The sequence below is a fragment of the Meles meles genome, chromosome 21 (genome assembly GCF_922984935.1).
Source record: "Meles meles chromosome 21, mMelMel3.1 paternal haplotype, whole genome shotgun sequence".
Lineage (NCBI taxonomy): Eukaryota > Metazoa > Chordata > Mammalia > Carnivora > Mustelidae > Meles > Meles meles.
The window spans coordinates 36,364,848-36,386,250 of record NC_060086.1 but is presented as its reverse complement, the minus strand read 5'-3'; the positions used below and the strand labels follow the sequence as shown (position 1 = coordinate 36,386,250).

Sequence of the window (21,403 nt, the reverse complement as noted above, 5' to 3'; positions counted from 1 at the left end):
GGGCGAGCCAGGCTCCACCCGCTGTTTCTACCACTGTCATCCGTGTTTGCATTCGCCGCCTGTCCCAAGCGATAGTGGATGTTGATGAAAAGACCATGGCAGAAAGAGAAACAAAACCCGTAAGTGGGGCTCAGCTGGAAAGTCGTCGGAATTTTCTGGTATCTCGTAAAATCGAACATACGCGCATCTGTAGCTTGGCGAGTCCTGTCTCAGGTACACACTGAGAACAACGTGCCCCCTCGTGCAAGGACAGAGCTGACGGAGAACACCCTAGGAGCACTCCTCGCCAGAGCCCAGGATGGGACACCGCCCCCACGTTCCCCAAGATGAGAAGAGCTGGATGGCTTTGGGGCTTGGCCCCATCCTGAAACTCCCTGCAGCGATGAGAGGGCAGGCCCAGGATGACACACAACCGTGTCCCAAACAGCTCAGCTGAAAGAAGACGGAACAGAAAATGTCCACTGTGCTTTCACTCACACGTGAGAACAGCAGGCCAAAAGCATCCAGAGCTTTAGACGCGAGACCGGCCCCTGGAAAAGGCAGTGGTGGGCTTTCTGGGAACCGGCCAGGTCTTATGAACGGACCTGGATGGTCAGTTTGTGCCAAGTCCTCAGGCCCTCTATGCTACACGTGTATCTTTTCTGCATTCGTGTTATGCTCGAATATGATGTTTTTTAAAAATCACCCCGAGCCAGCGCGAGCGGCGCATGGTTAAGTCACAGGCTCGGCTTCTCAAGTTCCTGCTGAGGTACTAAAGAGATTCCACAGAGACTGAAGAGACAAAATGCCACCAGCCAAAGCTGGAAAGCGTGCAGGGATGAGGCTTGAGGGTTTAGATGGGGCCTGTGTGCCCCACCGGACACGAGGGAGGCTTGCAGGACGGCCGAGAGGAAGAGGCCACAGACCAAGCTCCAGGGGGGCTCAGGACAGTCATGGATCACTGCTCAAGAATCCCAATGACCCATGCAACCCACAGAAATCCGTTTTCTGCCCTCGTGAAAGAACTTCATTCAGAAACAGACTCGTTTTGAGTGGAACCCTCCCAGAAACACACTTGGCACATCCCTGACATTCTGAAGCTCCCGGTATGAGTCCCATCTTACAGATGAGGCTGGGAACAATGAGGCATCTACCCCGAGCCAGAGAAACAGCAGCAGGGGAGGGGAGCCACACTACAGCTTCGCATCTTCAAATCCCGGCCTCGGTGGTGCCCTCTTTTCTAGACGGTTCCTTATCTCGAGCATGCAAGGCTTTGCGATGCCAACAGGTAGACGGGAACCTCAGCTGTAGCTTTTGAGACAACGAGTTCACACTGCTTTTCTCTCCCCGTCTCCTCTCTTCTCTGTCAATGCGATACTCTCGATACTCTCGGCTTTCACACAAAGCTGCACCCCAAAAACTCCTACCCCAAACCAGATAAGAACCCATAGCCCTCCCCTTTCAGCACTTTCAAGAAGCTCACAAACTCTTGAGATCTTTCTCTTTGGCTGAAATCTCCCACAGAGCCTGCCCCAGCTCTTAATCCCTTTAAGAAAACCCTCCGGTGCTCTGCATTTCAAAGCGTCCGGGCTTTGCTTTTCCTTAACACAACTCCAAGGGAAGCCCGTGATGCTTATCAAGTGCACAAAAGCAGCCCTCCACTGGGGTTCATCTAAACCGCAGCTGCTTTCCAGAAAATACAGAGCTGAGGGCAAATAAACACCAAGACGGAGAGTCATTTTCTTGTGAGGTTTACCCACTGGTAGACCTGCGGAAGGAGGGGAAAAAAAAGGGGGGGGGGAGGAAAGCAACCCATCACATCCTTACCCTGTTTTCAAGCTGACCAAGGCATCCTCCACTCCCTTCTGATTGAATTTGGTCATGTACTGATGCATGTAGGGGTAGTTATTACGAATGTTTCTTTCAGTACTGCCGTTAGGCACCGTGCCAAATCGGAAAGGTGGGGAATAGTCGTGAGGTCTCTGAAACTGGAGAGAGAAAGAGAGAGACAGACAGACAGACAGGGCAGAGACAGAGAGAGAAGGAGGAGAGGTCAGCCACCATTCTGTCTTGTGTCAGAGTTCAACATACGTGTGACTTACGACATCCGCACAGGACAGCTGAAAACGCCGAGAATTTCTGGGCTTCCTTTTTGATTTAATCACTCCTGCCACTGGCCTGCCAGCTCTAGGAGGTCAGGAACAGCCTCTGTCTCGTTCCCACCTGTCCCCCCAGTGCCCAGCAATGGGCCGGGCTGGGTGTGCTAGAGACATCTGTCGGATCGACTTTTTCGACCCCGTTATAGAGCTAGCCTTGTGGCGGGCACGTGGGCCATACTTGGGAGACACCAAGTGGTCTAGAATGAAGGTATTGCTTTACTCGGTTCATTTATCTATCTTCTAGTGAAATTTTCTGCTTTCCCCACCAATCGCCCCCTTCTCCGAATCCCACCGACAATTCCCGTCACCTCCCCTAGGAAACGATGAGCAATGGAACGTATCACCCCAAAATATGCGTCCTTGGCGTAAGAGGCTGGCTTCTTTGGCTGGCTATTTTTAAGAAACAGCAGACACAAAAGGAGCTCTGGAGAGGAGTTAACCCTTCCTCAAGAGGCATTTACGCGGATAAGGGAAAGTTCTACCTAGAGGGAGGTCTTCCTCTTAGCGCCCAGAAGAGGAAGAGGACTTGAACTGTAGAAACTCTTACCAGTGTTGAAGGCACCGACTTAAATCTGCCTAATAACCTCACCCTTGTTTAACTGTGCTTTTCCTGGCCTCCCCACCCAGGCTTCCAGCATCGCTCTTTTGTGGTTAGCTGGAGGGGCCGTTCAAGCTGGAGGCTTGGGTCACTTCAGGGAGGTACTCTGTTTTCCTAGGCATGTCCCATGTCTACAGAAGGTATCCATGCTATTAAACTTATGTTTGTTTTTCTCCTGTTAATCTGTCTTTTATTATAGAGGCATCTCAGCCAAGAACCTACAAGGGTAGAGAGAAAATTACCTTTCCTCCCCTACAACGACTATGTGTTTGCCATTCACTCATTCTCCACTCATCCACTCATTCACGCACGCATGCACCCAAAACTATTGGGGGGTCTGATCTATTCCAGGCATGATGACAGGCTCTATGAACATTTCTGGAGCTGAAGTTCCTCCTAACCATTAGCCTCCCGGTGATGCCCATGTCTTGCTTGGCTCTCAGGCCTCCAGAAAGGTTGGATGGCCATATTCTGATTCTCTTCCCTGATACCATTTGTTCACAACATCAGTGTTTGGGGCAACCCAACCAGACTCAGAGTCAAGAGTCCTAGGTCTGAGTCCCAGACACAGAAATAAAATCTTGCATCAGCACAGGGATATAGGTATAAGTGTGAGCTCAGGTTCAGAGTTAAAAAATCGGATTCTGTCATTAACGAACTGTGGGACCTTGGATAAAGCACTTCACACTGTCCCCATTTGTTTCCTGTCTCTAGAGTGGAAAACATACCCGTACTTCCCTTGCAGCGTCAATGGGAAGTTCTAAAATTATTATAATTTGTCAAGTAATTAAAATACTGTCTACAACAGACTAAGCGCTCAAAAATAGTTACTATTACTTTTTATTTTTACTATTAGCATGGGTAAAAAAGTAACCTGGGCTTCATTTTTCAATGACGTATGACATTCTGGAACTATAAAGGAATGTAACAATAGCCAGCCCTGTGCCAATGACTTTACAAATGCTGGATCATTTCATCCTCATGATGAATCTGCCAGGTAGCTAATCTTGGAGGCTCCATTTTACAGACGAGGAAACTGAGGCTCAGAGGGGTTACCTGACCTGTTTAGGACCCCACTGCTTGCAAGCAGCAGCCCAGAATCCGATCCTTCATATGCCTGTCCTCATGAACTCTGTCATTCCTCACAGACTGTCATTAGTAACCTCTCCTCTTTTAGAGGGAAGGGAAGGGCACCCAGCAAAGCCACGGCGGGACCAAGGCTGGGATCCACAGATGTCTCCGACTTGCAAGCCAGCCTTCTTCCGTGCAACTCAGAGCTACTAGAGAAGGCGTCCAAGTTTACCCAAGCCAAACGAACCAAAAACATCATTCTTCCGTCCAGACTCACACTTTGCTTTACCGTTAGTTAAAATTTCCAGTTGAAAACCGTGTCTCCTAAATCAGGCACGCCGCTGTGTAATAAGCAGCCGCTACCGCATTTGGGGGACCTGGCCATACCCTGTCCAAATGAGACCGTGCTGCCGGTGCCTTGCATTAGGAGACTGTGTGTGTGTGTGTGTGTGTGTGTGTGTGTGTGTGTGCATGCACCCACGTACGAACAGCAAAATGCTCTTTGCACTTAGTGTGGCAGGCAGTGCCCCAACTCATCACCAAGTGGGGAGGGGGCGCCGGCGCGGGCTTGTTGGCGCGGCAGCTGCCGACTCCGGGGACGGCGGTAATGATGCTCTTCGTAAATCTAGCTGTTAACAGCCGGTGCCAACTCTCTGGGGGCGTGGACCGTTGGGACCACTGGACCAAGCGCCTTCCCCATCCGCGGCACGGAAGCCATGTAGCTCTTTAGGTTTCCTTCCATCCCTATTTCTCTTCACACAGTGATGGAGACGGATATTCGGCCTCAAGGATGAATTTCCGTGCTTCCCGGGCCTGGACTGGATCCTCCCTGCATGCAAAATCCAGCCCAGCACCGAGACCCAAGAATCTTTCCCATTCTGTCAAGGCTGTCAAACGTTTCAAAGCAGGGCTCTCAGGGCACGGTCCACAGCCCAGGACACTCCTTCACGCCCACTCTCCCCACGCGCACACACGCACACGCACGTGGGCAGCCCTGCGGGGCACTTTTCCTACAGGGGATCTATTCTAACGTCATCCGCTATGTTCTATTTTTTTTTTTTTTAAATGGTCACGACCCCTGAATTATTTTCATGACTCACTCAAAAGCCAGGACCTACACGGTGAAAAACAGGGGCAAGCGCAGCTCATCTCTTAAATCCCAGGGCCTCCCACCGAGGACACTGTCCATGTACTTGACCGGAATGATTTCCAGCGTCACCTTCTCCCGGAGGGTTCCGTGTGCAAACAGAAAGAAACAAACATGGGCTCAAGCAAAGGAAGGGGTGAGGCAGAGAGGTCCCCAGTCATCGCGACACCTGGGGGCAGGAGAACTCCCTAGGGCTTCCCGCTCTGAAGACAAGCCCTTTAGGGTGGAGGAAGTAGAGATGCAAGATACAGGAAATGAAACATGTAGGGAAAACATGGCAACTGACCAGGACGTTGCTTCATTCCCTTAACACACCCAAACTATACACTCGTTAAAAATATCTGTCTTCTGTGGCTATAAATAAGGGGGCCTTGGCAGTTGGGAGCCCCATGTCGCAGGTACGGTCTTCTCTGGCGGGCGGTGGGCCACATGCTTCTGGGGCTCAGCATGAAACAATCGGGGGCCTTAGCAGAGAGGAGAGGTTCAGAGGCCTCTCTGTTCAGCCAGTGACCACCCAGCGGTATGGACACAGCACTGAGAGACAGCCCAGCTCCACGGGGACACGTGCCTGGGCTCCTCTGCCAAGGAGACTTTCGGAAAACCCCCTTTTATCAGCAAAGGCCAGCTAATGGAGCGGCTCGCGAGACCCAGAAGTGAGGAAGGGGCTCACCGGGCAGGGAGGCTGATCACAAAGGAGGAGGAGGAGGGCGATGAAGAGGAGAGGAAGGTGGAAGGAGGACGAGCCCTTCTAATAGGATTATCCACATGCACGGGGGTGGCGATTCTTTCTTTTTTTTTTTTTTAAGATTATTTATTTATTTATTTGACAGACAGAGATCACAAGTAGGCAGAGAGAGAGAGAGAGAGAGGAGGAAGCAGACTCCCTGCTTGAGCTGAAAGCCGGATGCAGGGCTCCATCCCAGGACCCTGAGATCATGACCTGAGCTGAAGGCAGAGCCTTTAACCCACTAAGCCACCCAGGCGCCCATGGGGATTATTTCTAAGCCTCCTATCAACCTTGCCAGAGAGGTATTAATACCCGCCCCCACTCTCGTTAGGAAATTAAGCCTTGGGGATACAGACATACCGAAGGCCCCAAGACCATGTTGCAGCAAGGTCAAGATCTGACCGCAGGTTCACCGGACCCCGAAGACGACTGTGCTCTTCCCATCACATTATGCTGCTTCCCAGGGATGGAGCTCCGCTACCCTAGTGATCACCACCACGTCGGAAAGGTGCCCCACCAACATTTCAACTTTCCTTCAGTAATCCCTAGGGGAGCATCTACCCACGAATCTGCTTATTTATAATTGAAGCCCAAGCTCATCTGAGCACTGTGGGCTTCAAAGGTGCTTTTCCCAGCAAGCATTGAGGCTGCAAAATGTTTGAAAAGCATCATAAACCCAAGTTGTTAAGTTGTTACATAGGTAATGGTGATTAAAAAAAAAAAAAAGGAAGGGAGGAAAGCCCACCGTGTACAGTATTAAAATAAATTGATTCAGTACAGATTTTTCTTTTGCAGACTTTCTTGGTATATCTGCTATTAATCTTCTGGGAGCATTTAGCTTATGTACTCCAAGAATTTTGCTGTTTATCTAATTGCAGCAAGCATTTAATTAAGAGAGCTATCCGCTTGCTGCTAACGCTCTGAGCTGGGAGGCCGAGCTGTGTCCCAAGAGGATGTGGGATCTGTTCCTGGGTGTCTCCGCGTCAGGGAAGGTCAGTCAAATTACTCGTGCTTCTAATTAGTTTTCCCACAAGCGGTCATGTTGTTTACACCCAAAACTATGTGGCAAGGGACTGTTTTCTCCCCTTGCCTTTGAACATGGCAACAAAAGGCAACATGGGCTGCCAACGACTTTCTGGAGAAAAACCCTTTGCTGAGGACGCGGCCCCCACTGCTTCTGTGCGACCCCTAGCTGCTGATTTTGGCCTCCATGGAGTGATGGCGTCGTGGCCCACCGCTCTGTAGCCATAGGGGACTCTAGGAGCTACAAGGCATGTTCTGGATCGCTGTTTCTTATCGCACTCGCTCCAACCTCTTCTCCCAAATGTAGGGGAGGAATGAGGCAGTGGGGCCCGTGCAGCCCGCACATGGCAGGTGGTGGAGGGGGACAGGGGGACGGGGACGGGAACAGGGTCTTCCTGACCCGATCTGCTGTCTCACAGGTGCCGTGAGATTTAGAAGCTAACCCCGAGCCAAGGCTTGGGTGAACACCATATCCTACGGAAGGGCTCCCAGAGAGATCAGGAAGGGAGCGCGGGCAGGAGGTCAGGGAAGGAGAGGAAGCCAACGGAGGGGTGATTTGGGGCAACGTCTCAGCTTTCACCTGATCCCGCAGGGAGCTCCAGAGAAAGCATCCCCTGGGCGCCTGGACTCAATGGAGTAGTTACGCCCATTTTGCACCCCACACTGGTTGGCTGTTGGTTACGGGGAACGAAAGGACTGGGGGAAATCCAATCTCCAGGCCTTTACTGTTCCTGGACACCACGGTCATCACCCTCTGAAGATCCCTGCGAGGAGCCTGTCAGCAAATGGGGGATGGGCACACAGAGCTGGAAAAGGGGACACCGGGAGAGCCGGACGGGGCGCCCACAGTGTCCTCCACACCACGCACTTCTCAGTCAACATACAAGGACGTCCTGAACGCACCCTACACGCCAACCAACTCTATCCTAAGCACCACCTCTAATCTCATCGGTCTCACCTCCTTTCTAATACTGGTCCCGCCTGGGATGTACTTCCCCATTTACGTTTATTCGCCTGTTGCTTGTTACTTTCTACTAGAATGTAAGTTTCACGAGAGTATAAGCTCAGGCTGCAAAGTTCGCCAGAGTGGCTGGGAAGACCTCTCCCAGCAGGTGATGCTGCCCCTCAGGCGTGAAAGTCAAGCAGGAGCCAGCCACAGACAATGGGGAAGAACATGCGAAGCAGAGCCCATGACCAGTGCAAGAGTCCTGTGGTGGAAAGATGCTTGGGATACTGAAGGAAGGTGGTGGCGGGACGGAGGGAGCTCGTGAGCAAGAAGGAGTGGACTCCTGGGGGGTGGGACAGAGGATCCAGGGCTCTGCCACCACCGGAAGCAGCCTGGCATTTACTCAAGCTGCAATGGGAAGCCATCAGAGAGAGACCAACCCAGCCCCCGCCCCTCGTCATCTCCCTGATGACAGGCCTTCTCTGCACCTCTTTCAAGCACAGCGTATGTCACAGAAAAGCAGTTAGGGCTTTTCATGGTTGATTTTCTATTCAGCAGTTTGTTGATGAATGCCAAAAGAATATACGTAGACTTATGTCAGCAAGACACGCTGGTGGGATTTTATAAAGAGAGATGATCAGCCGCATACACGAGCCGGACAATCTCGGTCGTGCAGCAATCCCCACACTGCTGAGCTTAGCAAGTCAGAGTCTGTTTGCTGAACCCACAATTTCAATGGAAGGATGCACGCAGTTTACCTCTCTTCTTCCCCCATGCGCCTTTCTCAATAGCCACTCACAGCCCGCCCCCCTCGCAGCACTACAGCGGAGAATGGAGACGGCAGGTGTGAGTCCTGCTATCTTGCTGATTCGGGGAGCACAGCCCCATGTGGCGGGGGCTGGAGACACGCCTGAGTAAAAGGAACCGGTGGCGAATGAAAAACCCTCTCTGTTCCTTTTGTATCCCCTAAGGAAATTCCAGGTGAGTCGAGAATGCACACGGCGGGGCTGCCCGACCACCCGGGTCAAAAGGAGCGGTCAATCTGGTCTCCGGATAGGCCATAGGGATGACTTTCATTTGTGTCATGGATGAGAAACCCAAGGCGTGGCAGGTCCTAGAGACTCAGCCAAGGCTGGAGAACAGGGAAGGGGCTACAGCTGAGAGCACCCCACTTCCTCCCAAGTTGTCCCCCATCGAAGCTCGTCATCTTCACACCATCATCACACGCTCCCGTGAAGGGAGAACCCCAGCCTGGGCCCTCCCACAAGTCACAGAGCCTTGGGAACCATCCCTGTGGTGATCCTGTAAATACGAGAAGGGACCCTTTGGTGGAAACAATGCTTCCTAATGAGATCTGGAATCTTTTAGCCCCTTCAGGGCTGAGCTTAAGGTACTGTTTCTAAAATTCTTAGCAATATGTCAATTTAAGTTCAGAGGCAAAAACAACACAAAACACAAAACACAAAACCCGTCTGGCTTTGGGCTTTAGAGTCAGTCAATGGGTTTGGATAATAGAAGCCCGCATCACGCCCTTCTGAGGGGAGAGCAGGTAAGAGCCACCCCTCAGGCGGTGAGGAAAGCGAGGTGACCTTACCTTTTTGTCACTGAGGCCGGTCACTTGGTCCACAAATTCCTCCTGGATCATGAAAGCAGCCAGGTTGGCCGTGTAGCTGGCCAGGAATATGACGGCGAAGAAGGCCCACACGGACACCATGATCTTGCTGGTGGTCCCTTTGGGGTTCTGCACAGGCACGGAGTTGTTGAACACCAGGCCCCAGAGGAGCCATATAGCTTTGCCAATCGTGAAAGAAGGCCCGTGGGGTGCTGCCAATAACAAAGGACAGTATCGTCTCCGAAGGACAACATGGCGGCCACCCGCAGCCCCGCCACAGGTCTGAAGATGGAACGGGTCTCTCATGCTTGCCCCCCATCACTGCCCAGAACCCTGGCTGCCCCAGCTCCCTTTATCTTCAACAACGAGCCCTTCTCCCGCATTTCTGACTAGATTCTTGCCACGTTTCTTAAAAGAAGGGGAAATCAAAAATAAGCAAGAGAGGAGAAACAAATGGCCATGTAAACTGTGGGTTTGGATGAGACATTGCATTCGGGCCGGTTGTAAATTTGGACTCGATTTCCATTTGGGGGAACCAATCTCCTTTAATAGATAGAGCGAGTCTTACAAAAACGTGTACGTGGGGGTGGCTTCGGTTCTCACCGGGTGATGTGTGGTATTCTAATCCAACTGTCCCTAGCAACTGTTCCTGCCCAAACTCAGATGGGAATGAAACCAAATGAAAAGGAGAGTAATGAAACCACAGTAGAGGAATGAAACCCAACGAAAACCCTCTGCAAATGGAGACATCAAGGAGCCAAACAATAGAGCTTCATTCTTCCAGCACTTCCCAGATGCAAGACATGTGGCTGCAGGTCATGGACCACGAGCTTCGATATCCCAGCACTTTCTCTCCCTCGGTGTAGCCTTTAAACACCTACAGGTCCCTTTGAAGATTCTTAAAATGGGCCTTGGAGCCAGCTGAACTAAAGAGGCAGGGCAACATGGCCCAGCGTGTTGGCGGCGGGGGTGGTGATCTACGCACACTGGGAAATGCACACCATCGGGCTTTCACACCTCTTTTGCACATGGGGGAAAAAAACCAATGTCTGCCCTCATTTCATAGGCAAGAGGTCTTCCTTTAACAGAAGGTTAATTTTTATGTCATTTAAGTAAATGATGATCTGAAAAAATGATCTACTCAGACTTCAGTTGGCAACATCAGCAGAGCGGCAGAAGTGAATCAAGGATCGAAGGTATGACGTTCTGGGCAGGGAGCCTGGGAGAGGCAAGCTTTCTGCACATTGGAGGCCAAACTCTGGCTACACCAGTATTTATAACATCCCCCATTCAGCACATTAAAGGGAAGGCAATTAATTCTGGTATCCTCAATCTCCATCTCTCTTTGCCTAGTTTCATAATAAATCTTCTGGGCTTATTCCTGAGATGCCAAGAACTCTTAAGAAAAAAAAAATAATTAGATCCCATCCAGTTAACTTCATGAACTCCTTAATTTTATTAGGGATGCGTGCTGGCCAGGAGTGGTGGCTGTATGGGAATCAGAAACAGGTCCTTGCAGGGGTTCTGTCCAAGACTTTTGGGAATTCCTGATTCATGAATACCATTACTGAGCCGTGCATAAAATCTTCCCCATAAAGTGCAGTGAAATGTAACAGAAAACCATACTGCACAAAGAAACAAGTCGCTGGTCTTTCTGGAGAGCTTCCACTGAGCAGGGATGATGAGCAGGCAGATGAGCAGGGAACGAGATGCCTCGAGGGGACGGAAGGGCTGGGGAGGTCGTGGGCTGGGTTCCTCGCTTTACCATAGTCTTGAAACTGTGGGCTTCAGCCAAAGGAGGAATCATTACATGTGACTGGCCTTTGGATCATGTTTGATCTTCCAAGATATAGCCCTGATTTGCCTGCTTATCTCCAGCCAAGTCCAAACCACCGTAATCCTTGCTCTCAGAAAACAAGTATGTTCCTCACTGGGCTCCCTCTGTCTACTGCTGCCTGCCCCTCCCCTTGTTTGAGAGAGTTGCCCCAGTGACCTTCCCACACTGTTCATGTTTCATCCTACCTCTTCCCTTCATCTTGTATCCTGTCCACCTCCCTCACTCTCTTCCATTTCATCAAGCTCGATTCCCCAACGAGGCCTTTGCATTGCTGCTCCCTCTGCATCAAATGCCTTTCCCTCCATTTTTTTTTTTCACATGACATCTCATCCTTCTGCTCTCAGCTTAAATGTCCTGTCTTCTGAAAGTTCTTCCCTGCTTGGCCATCTTATCTAAAGTAGGGACCCCCTCTCATCATTTCACTTTGGTTTCTGTCCCGCTTCTCCTTGAAATTTATTACTGCCTGTGATTATTAATGCACGTGTTCATGTGTGGTCTTTGCAACTAAATTCTCGGCTCTCTGGGGGTCAGGAAATCTCTACCCGATTTACCATGTTATTCCTCTCTCCTAGCACAGTGCCTGGCCCATAGTACCCACTTGGTAAAAACTCATCAAAGAAATGCATGAACTCACAAACAGCACAAACGCCGATCCCACGAACATAAATATGATCGCAGGCCCCACTGCCGGAAGCTCCATATTGGTTAATGACATTGGCCTCTTAGTGGAGGCTGACAATTCTCCCATTTAAACATAACACAATTATTCACGGCATTTTCCCCGTGTTTGGTGGATGGGAGATGGTTTACAGACAGTCATCACCATTCCTCAGTGGCGAAGAAGTGGGAGGATCTCAATAAAATTAAGTTCCTAACAGATTCCCATGACGTGTTTGTCTGTTTCCAGTACTGAATCTTCCCAGTGAAAAGAGTATGTGGCAAATTCAGGTGCCCTGATTCTGGATGGCTCTACGTCAAAGACCGGCTGTCTTCCACCAAGTTAAGTCATGTTTAATGAAAAAGATTTGGTCCTCGCAGCAGCTTTTTGAAGCCATCCACTTAGAACCTGTTATGCACGGAGGAAGAGTCACTCAAAGTGATGTCATGTGTTTATGTCTGTCACATGAATACTGGTTCGCATAGGACCCTCTTCACAAGTTATAGCCGATGACTATACGAACTGCTTCATTTTATTAGGGATGCACATTGGCCAGGTGCAACTTTCTCTCTACTGATTGCAGCCTTATTGAGTATAATGCACTAAGGTCAGGCACTGTCAAGAGGAAAATGCAATTCTTTGAGGGGAAAATACCCCTCCCTTACAATTATCTTTATTGTCAAATGAATGCAAGTGTGATTCAGTAATCTGCAGCATGTTCTTAAACTAGGTTCTATAAAAGCCATTTTCTTTGCGTAGACGGAAGGCGAGATTCACTGCAATCTCAATGTTTCTTTTGACACAGATTTTAAAAGTTAATTGCCAGAAAACTTCTTTTTTAAATCTGCTCTCTCAACAAACTGTCAGTAGTTTCCACCTAACAACTACAGACTTCACATGATAAAATGATGAAAACGCTTCATTTGGCTTTATCCCTTTTCGGTTGAGGCAAACATCCCACCACGGGGCGGAAGGAGGTAGTACGGTAGTACTGGTCACCCAGCTCCATTCCTATCACAGACTAGCAAGACAGTATAGGGTGAGGCGTTCTGAATGGGAAAACTTTGTAGAGAGTAAATGAAAGAGCGTTAACCTTGGGTCATATTGACGAGGGGGGCGGTCTCACCTTTCCCTTTGGCTAAGTTTCTGTTGTATCCAACAGGACTGAAGTACTCGAAGACAAAAACAGCGATGGCGGACACAATGAGCAGCATCACGAACATCATGACCCAGACGGAGGCGCTGAACGGTTCTGCAGGGGAACAGGCCAGAGGAGTGGGACATGGTCAGTGGGCGCGTTCTTGTATCCAGGACCAGCAAGAAGACCAGAGGTCCACTGGTAGGCTCACTGAGAAACCCGCCCTCATGTGATTCCGACCATTCAAAAGAAGCTGGTCAATGTGGATTCATACATCTACACCGCCCTTCATTCTACGGCAGATCTACGACAGACAGGTATTTTATAAAGCTGCATATAATAGGATAAAAATAGAGAAGAGCACATGACATTTTCCAAATTGGGTCAAGGAGTGAAAAAACAAATGGGAGAAAGAATGCAAATAACAAGGCCATCGGGTCCTATGATCATAGTAACGCGCAGGGGACCAGCGCTAGAGGGGAAGCAAGATGAGACCCAAACAGTCAAGCCTAAGGCTTCTGCAGATCAGCACGGGCTTTATTCTTGTTTTCATTTTTATCCTTACATGCCAGAGGGACGGTGGGCAGGGAATTCCAGAAGGAAAGGGAACATTACAACCTGTTAGAAAAGGACCGTACAATCACGGCGTTGACAGCAATATTGGAAGGTCACCCCCCACTACTGTCTGCCCCCACGACTCCAATGCTCCCCACCCCACCCTTTGCTCCAGACAGAAGAGATTTCTACAAGTTTAAAATCTTGTTGATGTTGGTAATGGGCTTAAATGCATTTGAAAAGTCATTTGAGGAGTCATTTGAGGAGTTTTGGAAAAGTCATGTGGTAATTCAATGAAAAACATCGCTGAGAGTAGAGGCAATGAAGTAGTAGACGGGCAGATGATTATTTACCCCTGGAAAGGAGTTTAGATCACGCTCATTTTCATAGGGATATCTCAGAAGGGCAGGCCAAGTCACAAGGTTCTATATCTCAGAACACTCAAGAAAGTTAAGAGCGTTTATATTCAGTCTGATTGAGGGAGCCGAATGGAGCCATTGTATCCGTATGTGACACAGATTTGCTAGAAAATCAACAAAGGCTAAAATTTTGAAAAATGAATCTATCTCCACCCGAATGCATCATTGGGAAGAAACTGCCCTTGGATACCAATAAATGTATAATTCTTTGCCTCATAAGCAAACATTTTCTGAGGGTAAAATATAAGAAGGCCGATAACACCTCTTAAAGAGCAGACATTTTATTATTTTTAAATTGTTTTTCGGATGGAGCTAGTAATAACCGTAAAGAACTAGGCTGGTCGCAAGCCACCTTATCATTAAAGTCTGTGACTCCCTAACACAGCTAGAGGTCATCATAAATTCCAATTTAATGAGCTTACTACATAGCAAGAAACTAGTATGTCCAAAGCTTTAACTACGCGGGATAATTTAGAAACCAGAAGGAATGCTTTGCAATGCAGTTTTGACAGTGCGGATATGTTAAAAAGGAACAGGTGGGGCGCCTGGGTGGCTCAGTGGGTTGAGCCTCTGCCTTCGGCTCAGGTCATGATCCCAGGGTTCTGGATCGGGCTCTCTGCTCAGCGGGGAGCCTACTTCCTCCTGTCTCTCTACCTGCCTCTCTGCCTACTTGTGATCTCTCTCTCTCTGTCAAATAAATAAATAAAATCTTAAAAAAAAAAAAAGGAACAGGTAACAACGAGCCCATTTGGTCTGAATAAGACAAGATGAGTTTGAAGAAATCAACGAGACTGCAACAACGTATCTTCGCTGAAATTACTTTGGGTGGTAGCAATACCACGTCCTTGAAATCATTGCAGTTTGGTAGTGAGGCGTATCCACAAAGAACAAAGTGGGTAATTAGGGGATTAAAAAATACTGAATATTCAAGATAGAAAGAGATGGTGAAGTCCTTCTCCGAGTTGAGTATGTTCATGGGACAGTGTGTCTTTACTACAGGAGATCTCCGTGAGGAGTCAGCGAGCACGGTCATGGAAAGTGCTTGGTGGTGTGTGGTGGTGTGTGTTGCGCACTATACACACAGTACGTGAAATGGAACAGTTGTTTGATTCCATGGTTAAAGCCGGAACCCGGGGCGGGGGTGGGGGGTGCACTTCCTGAAAAAGGAATCCTGGTTTAAAACCCGCATGTTTATTAATCTGATAACTTTTCTCTGCAGGTTGGGATAACATGATAAAAAATACAAGAGGGCATCCTTTCTGAATTCTTTCTTCCCACATCGGAACCTGTAAGCGTGCAGTGGGCTTAGAAGGAAGCCGGACCAAGCAACTGATCCCAGATGTCTTCCCACTTGGAAGCGACCTCTGTCGCTTGACTTGTGATCATGGCACGGGGATAAAAGGCTTCTGCGACAGTGTTCTGGTTTTAATACATCGGGTACCTAGGAGCGCCCTGAAGGACTGCTGTTCTCACACGCACACACCACCACCACGTGTAGAAAAGCGTCACAGTAATGGTGAAACACCACCATTAGAAGTATTTAAGGAGGGACCCAGAAATATTTTGGGTGGCTCTGAATTACGTCCTCTACTGGTTTAAAGCAGACACATTCATTTACGAAGGCACTTCAATCTAGGAGACTCTGGGTCAGCATTTCTTTGGATCGAATGACCCCATCTGCTTGGCAAGTCTTTGGAAGTAACTGAATGGAAATATCACAAGAGACGCCACCTCTGTCCCTGAAGAGCCACCGGTTACATTTTTACACAAAAACTCAGAGGCATTACCTGATATAGTGTTTCCAGTGAAAGCTAATGGAGTTTGTGGAGAGAGGAAATACTGACGAGTAATGCAATCAGATTTTGAATGTTTGGGCTCTCCCAGATGACTGAGCCAGTGAATGGAAAAATGTAGCTTAGCATGGTTCATTATGACTTTCAAAAGCTGCTGATAATGACCGTCAATAAGGGGGTACACAATCCAATAGGGATGTAATTTAGTGAGTCGAAAAAATATGAAGCCTACTGATGTTAAAACAGCTTTGAAAATAGTTTCCTCTGGCTACAATGGATCTTTATTTTATTTTTAAAGATACAGTAGAAAGAGTAAGGGTGAAAGGAGGCTTAACTTAGCAAAACTACCTGACGTTTTTACGGAAATGTCCTACGAATGCAGGTAAGATAAAAATCCAGGGGAAACTGGGTTGAGGCCAAATTCGATATCAGCGACCCATTTTTTAATGAGCCAAGCCAGCTGATGGTACCTTTTCCCCCACCTCTGATTGAATTGGAGAAAAAAGTTCTCTCTAGCTCACTATGGAGATATGACGACGACTTGTGAAAAGAAACAGATCTCTAGGGGCGCCTGGGTGGCTCAGCTGTTAGGCATCTGCCTTTGGCTCAGGTCATGATCCCAGGGTCCTGGGTTCAAGTCCTGCTGCGTGGGAAGCCTGCTTCTCCTTCTCCTGCTGTGTTCCCTCTCTGGCTGTGTTTCTCTCTGTCAAATAAATAAAATCTTAAAAAAGAAAGAAAGAAACAAACAAACAGATCTCATGGGGCTTCTGGCTGGTTCGGTCGCTGAGCGTGGGAATATCTCTCTCCCTCTGCCCCTCCTCCTGCTCCCATGCACTCCCTCTCTCTTAAAAACAAAAGAAAAGAAAGGAGAGGAGAGGAGAGGAGAGGAGAAGAAAAAGGAAAAGAAAAAGAAAAGAAAACAAATCTTTTCTCATTTTTTCCCTGAACTCACTTCTTCCAACCTCTTCTTAACCTCTAGGGCCAAAGAGCCCTGTTAAAGAGTGTCCTAGGGAGTGGGAAACTGTGATAAAGACAGGCTCGCTCACACCACTCGATCACTGCTAAGACTCTGCCTGCATTGTCCGACGGCATTTTTCCTGGTGTCCTAAGGCTCCCTAATTGAGATACAGGTCTATTATCGATATCAAAGACAAGTGTATCTGTTGAGAACGGAAATGGGGGGTGCAACATGAAATCGGTGCAAGGGTGAGGATTTCAAAGCTTCAGTGCATTATCAAAAAATGCAAACAGCAAATCCGGGCGTCTCTGCGAGTGAGGCAGTATCCAAAATCCTTGTGGTCAGCATTCCGCTCCTGAGAGAAGGAAGCAGGGACAGCTTCCCTGGATGGCCCCACGACGGACCAGTGAAGACGGTGGGGAAAGAAGACCACTGGCTGGGAGCCGCTGGCCACAGACTGGCTCTGGGCTGCCGGTACAAGCTCTCCAGCAGCTGCACGCGTGTCCTGAAACGTGTAAGACATCTGGTGGACTCTGATCTGTTTCCCCTCTCTTGTGCAGTTTGCTTTAGGGGTTGGCCTCAGCCTTCCCAAATCTGGGACAAACCCACGGATACGGGGGCGCCAAGGAGAAGGGAACGGGAATCCCACCATCTTCAAGGCAGCTGCTCTCAAAAGCTGTTGATGATAACCTGATACTCCACGTCAGACTTTCCTTTAAAGAAAAAAATAAATCATGCATGGCTGTGTTCCACGCGGTTTCTCCCTCTCTGGCCAGGCGACTATGCATATAGTGCTAAAAGAAACAGGATGATAAAAAGTAGAGCTCTACCTCGCTTAAAAAAAGAAAAAGTTTTATGTCAAAACATGTATTTATGAAAATAGTTAAAAGGAGAGCAAGGAGTTTTTCTCCCTTACAAACCAGTCCACTGGAAGGATAGTCACATTTAAAATATGATTCCATTAATTTTCCATCAGTGTATGCTCTCCAGAGTACTTGCATTTTGTTTATCCGAGTGCCGGTATAAATCACGGTGCGGTCATCGTCATTTCACCCTCAAATCCAGTAAATAAACGGCTGTCACACCAGTGAGGGATGGACGATGGGGAATGAGGACGCGGAATAAAGGCTTATGGGCTGATTTAAATTAACTGTGGACAGGCAGGCTTATTTTTTTAAATGTTTTCCAGGCTCTGAGACGTGTATGTGCTAATCTCCACTCTGTACAATCGGGACCAATACGTGAATATGCGATGGTGTTTTCAGGATCATCCTGAATCCGAGATAAACGAAAGATGTTAATGGGGTTGGCTGGGGGGGTTGGGGGAGGTACAGAATTGAGATCATTCAAATAGGACAGGCTCTGGAATGCGGTGATGTCATTGCAAGGAACTGACCAAGGTCCTGCCTGGTTCCATCCTTCCAGCAAACAAGACAAATGCCTCTAGTTCCCTGTTAGGAAAACAGTGGTGACCTTGGTGTCCACCTACCTAGAAAAGCAGAAGGTGAGACGGTGCCGTTGCTTCTTGAAACCATGACACTGATCCCCGTCTCCACAAAGGGCACGGAGAAGTCCACCACTTCCGAGCGCTCCTCGTTGATGGTGAGCGAGCCGACCGCCATGACCGCCCGTTTATAGACCACCTGCACGTAAGGCAAAGTAGCACAGACCCTTTACTTGCTCTTCCCACCACCCCCGAGCACTGCAGGCGCAGAGTCCGGATGAGAGCCCGCAGGAGGGAGGCCACTTACTTCCCCAATCATCCCGTTCCACACGTTGTTGACTTTCTTGCCATGCTTCCCATTAGTCACCAGGTACAGGTCATAGGTGAACTTCACAGTGCGGGAAAGCTTCTTCAGGATATCGATGCAGAAACCCTTACAGCATTTTTTAACATTCATGCCTTCATTGGTTGAATTGCTGTAGGAGGAAAAAAAAAAACCCGAGACCGTAGAATATGAGCACGGGGAGATTTGTTCACCATCATGACCTAAGATGTTTCCACTGTTTTCCAAGCGGGAAACTGAGGCTCAACAGGACGGAAGGGCTTTTTCAAGGACAGACAGTAGTTTATGTCAGCAAAAGGACTAAATGTTCTCATGGGACAGTTACCAATGCAGTGGTTAACTTTTATCGAGTGATTATGATTTGCGCCATATACGATGCTTCAGGATAATTGTTGAAATAAACTCCATGGCATTTCTCTAAGTTAACAGTAACGGTTTCTCCATTAAACCACCTCTTATCTTTACATTTATGACACCTCCAGCCCCTTTAGACAGTTCTGGCACATGATCTGAGCCGAACTATAAAAGCTTATCAGAAAATGGAAGAGAGATGGATGGCAGAAATTCTCAGCTGAAGGAGGGTTTTGCTTTATCCTATCACTGCAGATAGAGGTTTGCAACCAAAGAGAAGAAATAAAGGTGTCTTCCTTAGGAAATGCACTTTCCTTCCTGAGGAAATCGTGACAGAGAACCGGAAGACGGGGGTCCACCTCGTGTCTGAGTCCATGAATTTAATGTATCTTGATGGAGTCATCTGTCAAATGAGGGCTCCTTCCTAACACTTTCCCTCCCTCTCTGCATCGCAGAAGTATAAAAGCTGACACTTTGAAACAGTAATGTCCTTGATCGGGAAAAAGCCCGATTAAAATACGGAGGGTATGGCATCTTAAAAGCTGTCATCAACTACCAAGGTGACAAAGGTGGCTTTGTGCCAGCCACCTCACGCTTGCTTTATTCACCCGGCCAAGTCATAGTCAAAGGACTATACAAATCAAAGGACTATACAAAAATTTGTAAAAATATAAATTTTTAAAAGCACTCTAAAGAGCCTTCAAAAAGGAAAGAAAGAGGGTCTTCCCAACTAACAGCTGCTACTTGGACAGCTCATGTCGGAAGATCAAGACCTCTCCGGGCAGCTGGTCCACACGAGCTCAGCTCCCTGAGTCACGCGGGTCGTGAGATACGTGCTCTGGATATCCCACGGCGGGGCCATCCACACACCCAACTGTTACGTAAGCACTAAGTGATGCTTATGGAGATGCAACATCACAACAGGAAAATACTTCCATTTCCATATCACAGGGAAAAAAGTAGGTTACACAGTGTTCCATACAGAACGGTCCCAGCTAGATAAAAACAGATGAGCTTATGAAATATCTGGACGGAAAAACAATGAAATAGGAAGCGTAGCTATTTTTGAATGGTGAAAAATAACTTCTCTTTTTCGTTTTTTTAGGTTTTCTTCCCCCCACAAATTAACTGCAGTGAGTATATACTACATATATAATTAGATACACACACACACACACACACACACACCCAAGCACCACTGACGTCTGTCTTAGCCCAGGAACACGGGGAGATTTGACAGTGTGACTTCGTGTGATGACAGGGGGTTGCAAAATGCCATGAACATAACAGAAACGTGTCCTAAGTGCATTAAATCAGTGGCATGTCCAAGTACGATTTCCTTCTCAGTATCTATCTGGGGCTCAGTGAAAAATGTGGAAGAGCCCCTTTTTTTTTTTCCTGGCCACCACGGGCCCCACATCAATGCCTCCTCTCCACCTCTTCCTCTGTCTCCTTTGTCCTCTGCTCCCTCCCTTCTGTCAAAGCGTCTTCCTTCCCCTGGTCCTGATTCCTGGGAGAGCCTGGATAGGAGTTACGAATGCCCCAAGCTTAAGTTTCGGGGTCACAGATGCACAAGGGTAATCTTTGGCCTGAGAACCTCAGCCAGCCAATGAAGTAAGTACCTCTCCTAGTCCCCTGAGAGTAGGCATACATCTAGATCCACATCTATGTCTAGATGCAGCGGTCATTAATACATTTTCACATTACCCACTGTGTGCAAGACATGGAATTTTACCCTGGGACCATGGGATGAAAAGACATGCAGCAAATGCAGCAGATGAATTTCTTCTGGGGATGACGGAAACACAGACCGGCTTGTAACTGGAAACTTTCATGAGTGCTAATCACAGCCCTGGTGTATGGGCACAGGGGGGTGTGATTTGACCACAAAGATCTGAGAAATGGCACCCAATGCAAACTTTTCCCGCTCCCCACCATCACCCAAAAGAAAGGTGACCCATAAAAGTCCATGTGGAAAAAGGGATCTAATAAGAAATCCAGTTCCCCAGCTCTCCAGTTTCCCAGAGTGGCCAGTGGACAGGATCACAGCCGTGGAGGTCAGACAGAGTCGCTGAGAGGTCCCGGGTCTGCTCCTCACCATCAGAAGACACAGACCACTTTCTTCACTAACGAGCCTCAGCGTGCTCCCTTGCAAATTGAGAAGGCTGGTGCTTACCTTGCAAGACAGTTGGGGAGATTAAATAATAAAGTAGCTACAGCACTTCTCACATAAGTGCTTAAAAATACATTTCCTCTCTTCTCACCGACCATCTGACAGTTTGGGGAATTAATCGACAGGGTGGCCATTTTTCCCCGAGGTAACAAGCCAGATCATTTTTTCTCGATTTTCTCTTCATGTCTTACGACCCAACTAACAGATGAAAAGAAATGCCTGATTTCCCAGCTCATTTCCTGTTACCTATGTTTTTAGAAGACTGATGTGTGTCTTCAAGACCCCACCATTCACCAGACGCGAGAGACAAAACGTTTTCCCTGGGAGAACGTCGGCAAGAAAAATAGAGCCATGTTACCTACCAGAATCCTCCTTAGATCCAATCGGCTTGCCTCAACGGTATCACCTTTAGGAAATGCAATCGATCTGATCTGTGTTAGTATTGAGATGAATGGGGCCCCGCGACTGCCTG

The 21,403-nt window shown here is 48.3% G+C and overlaps 1 protein-coding gene across 2 annotated transcripts in view; it reads right to left on the bottom strand.

Moving 5' to 3' along the window:
- Positions 1–21,403, bottom strand: part of GRIN2A (glutamate ionotropic receptor NMDA type subunit 2A) — a 370,568-nt gene that overhangs the window by 58,552 nt on the left and 290,613 nt on the right. For both annotated transcript variants that reach the window (XM_045994068.1, XM_045994069.1), the window contains exons 7-11: positions 18,372–18,540; positions 18,110–18,263; positions 12,884–13,009; positions 9,245–9,474; positions 1,807–1,967 (exon numbers count right to left, since the gene is read on the bottom strand). In XM_045994068.1, coding sequence (XP_045850024.1) covers positions 1,807–1,967; positions 9,245–9,474; positions 12,884–13,009; positions 18,110–18,263; positions 18,372–18,540 — 840 coding nt within the window. The remainder of the gene's footprint in view (positions 1–1,806; positions 1,968–9,244; positions 9,475–12,883; positions 13,010–18,109; positions 18,264–18,371; positions 18,541–21,403) is intronic.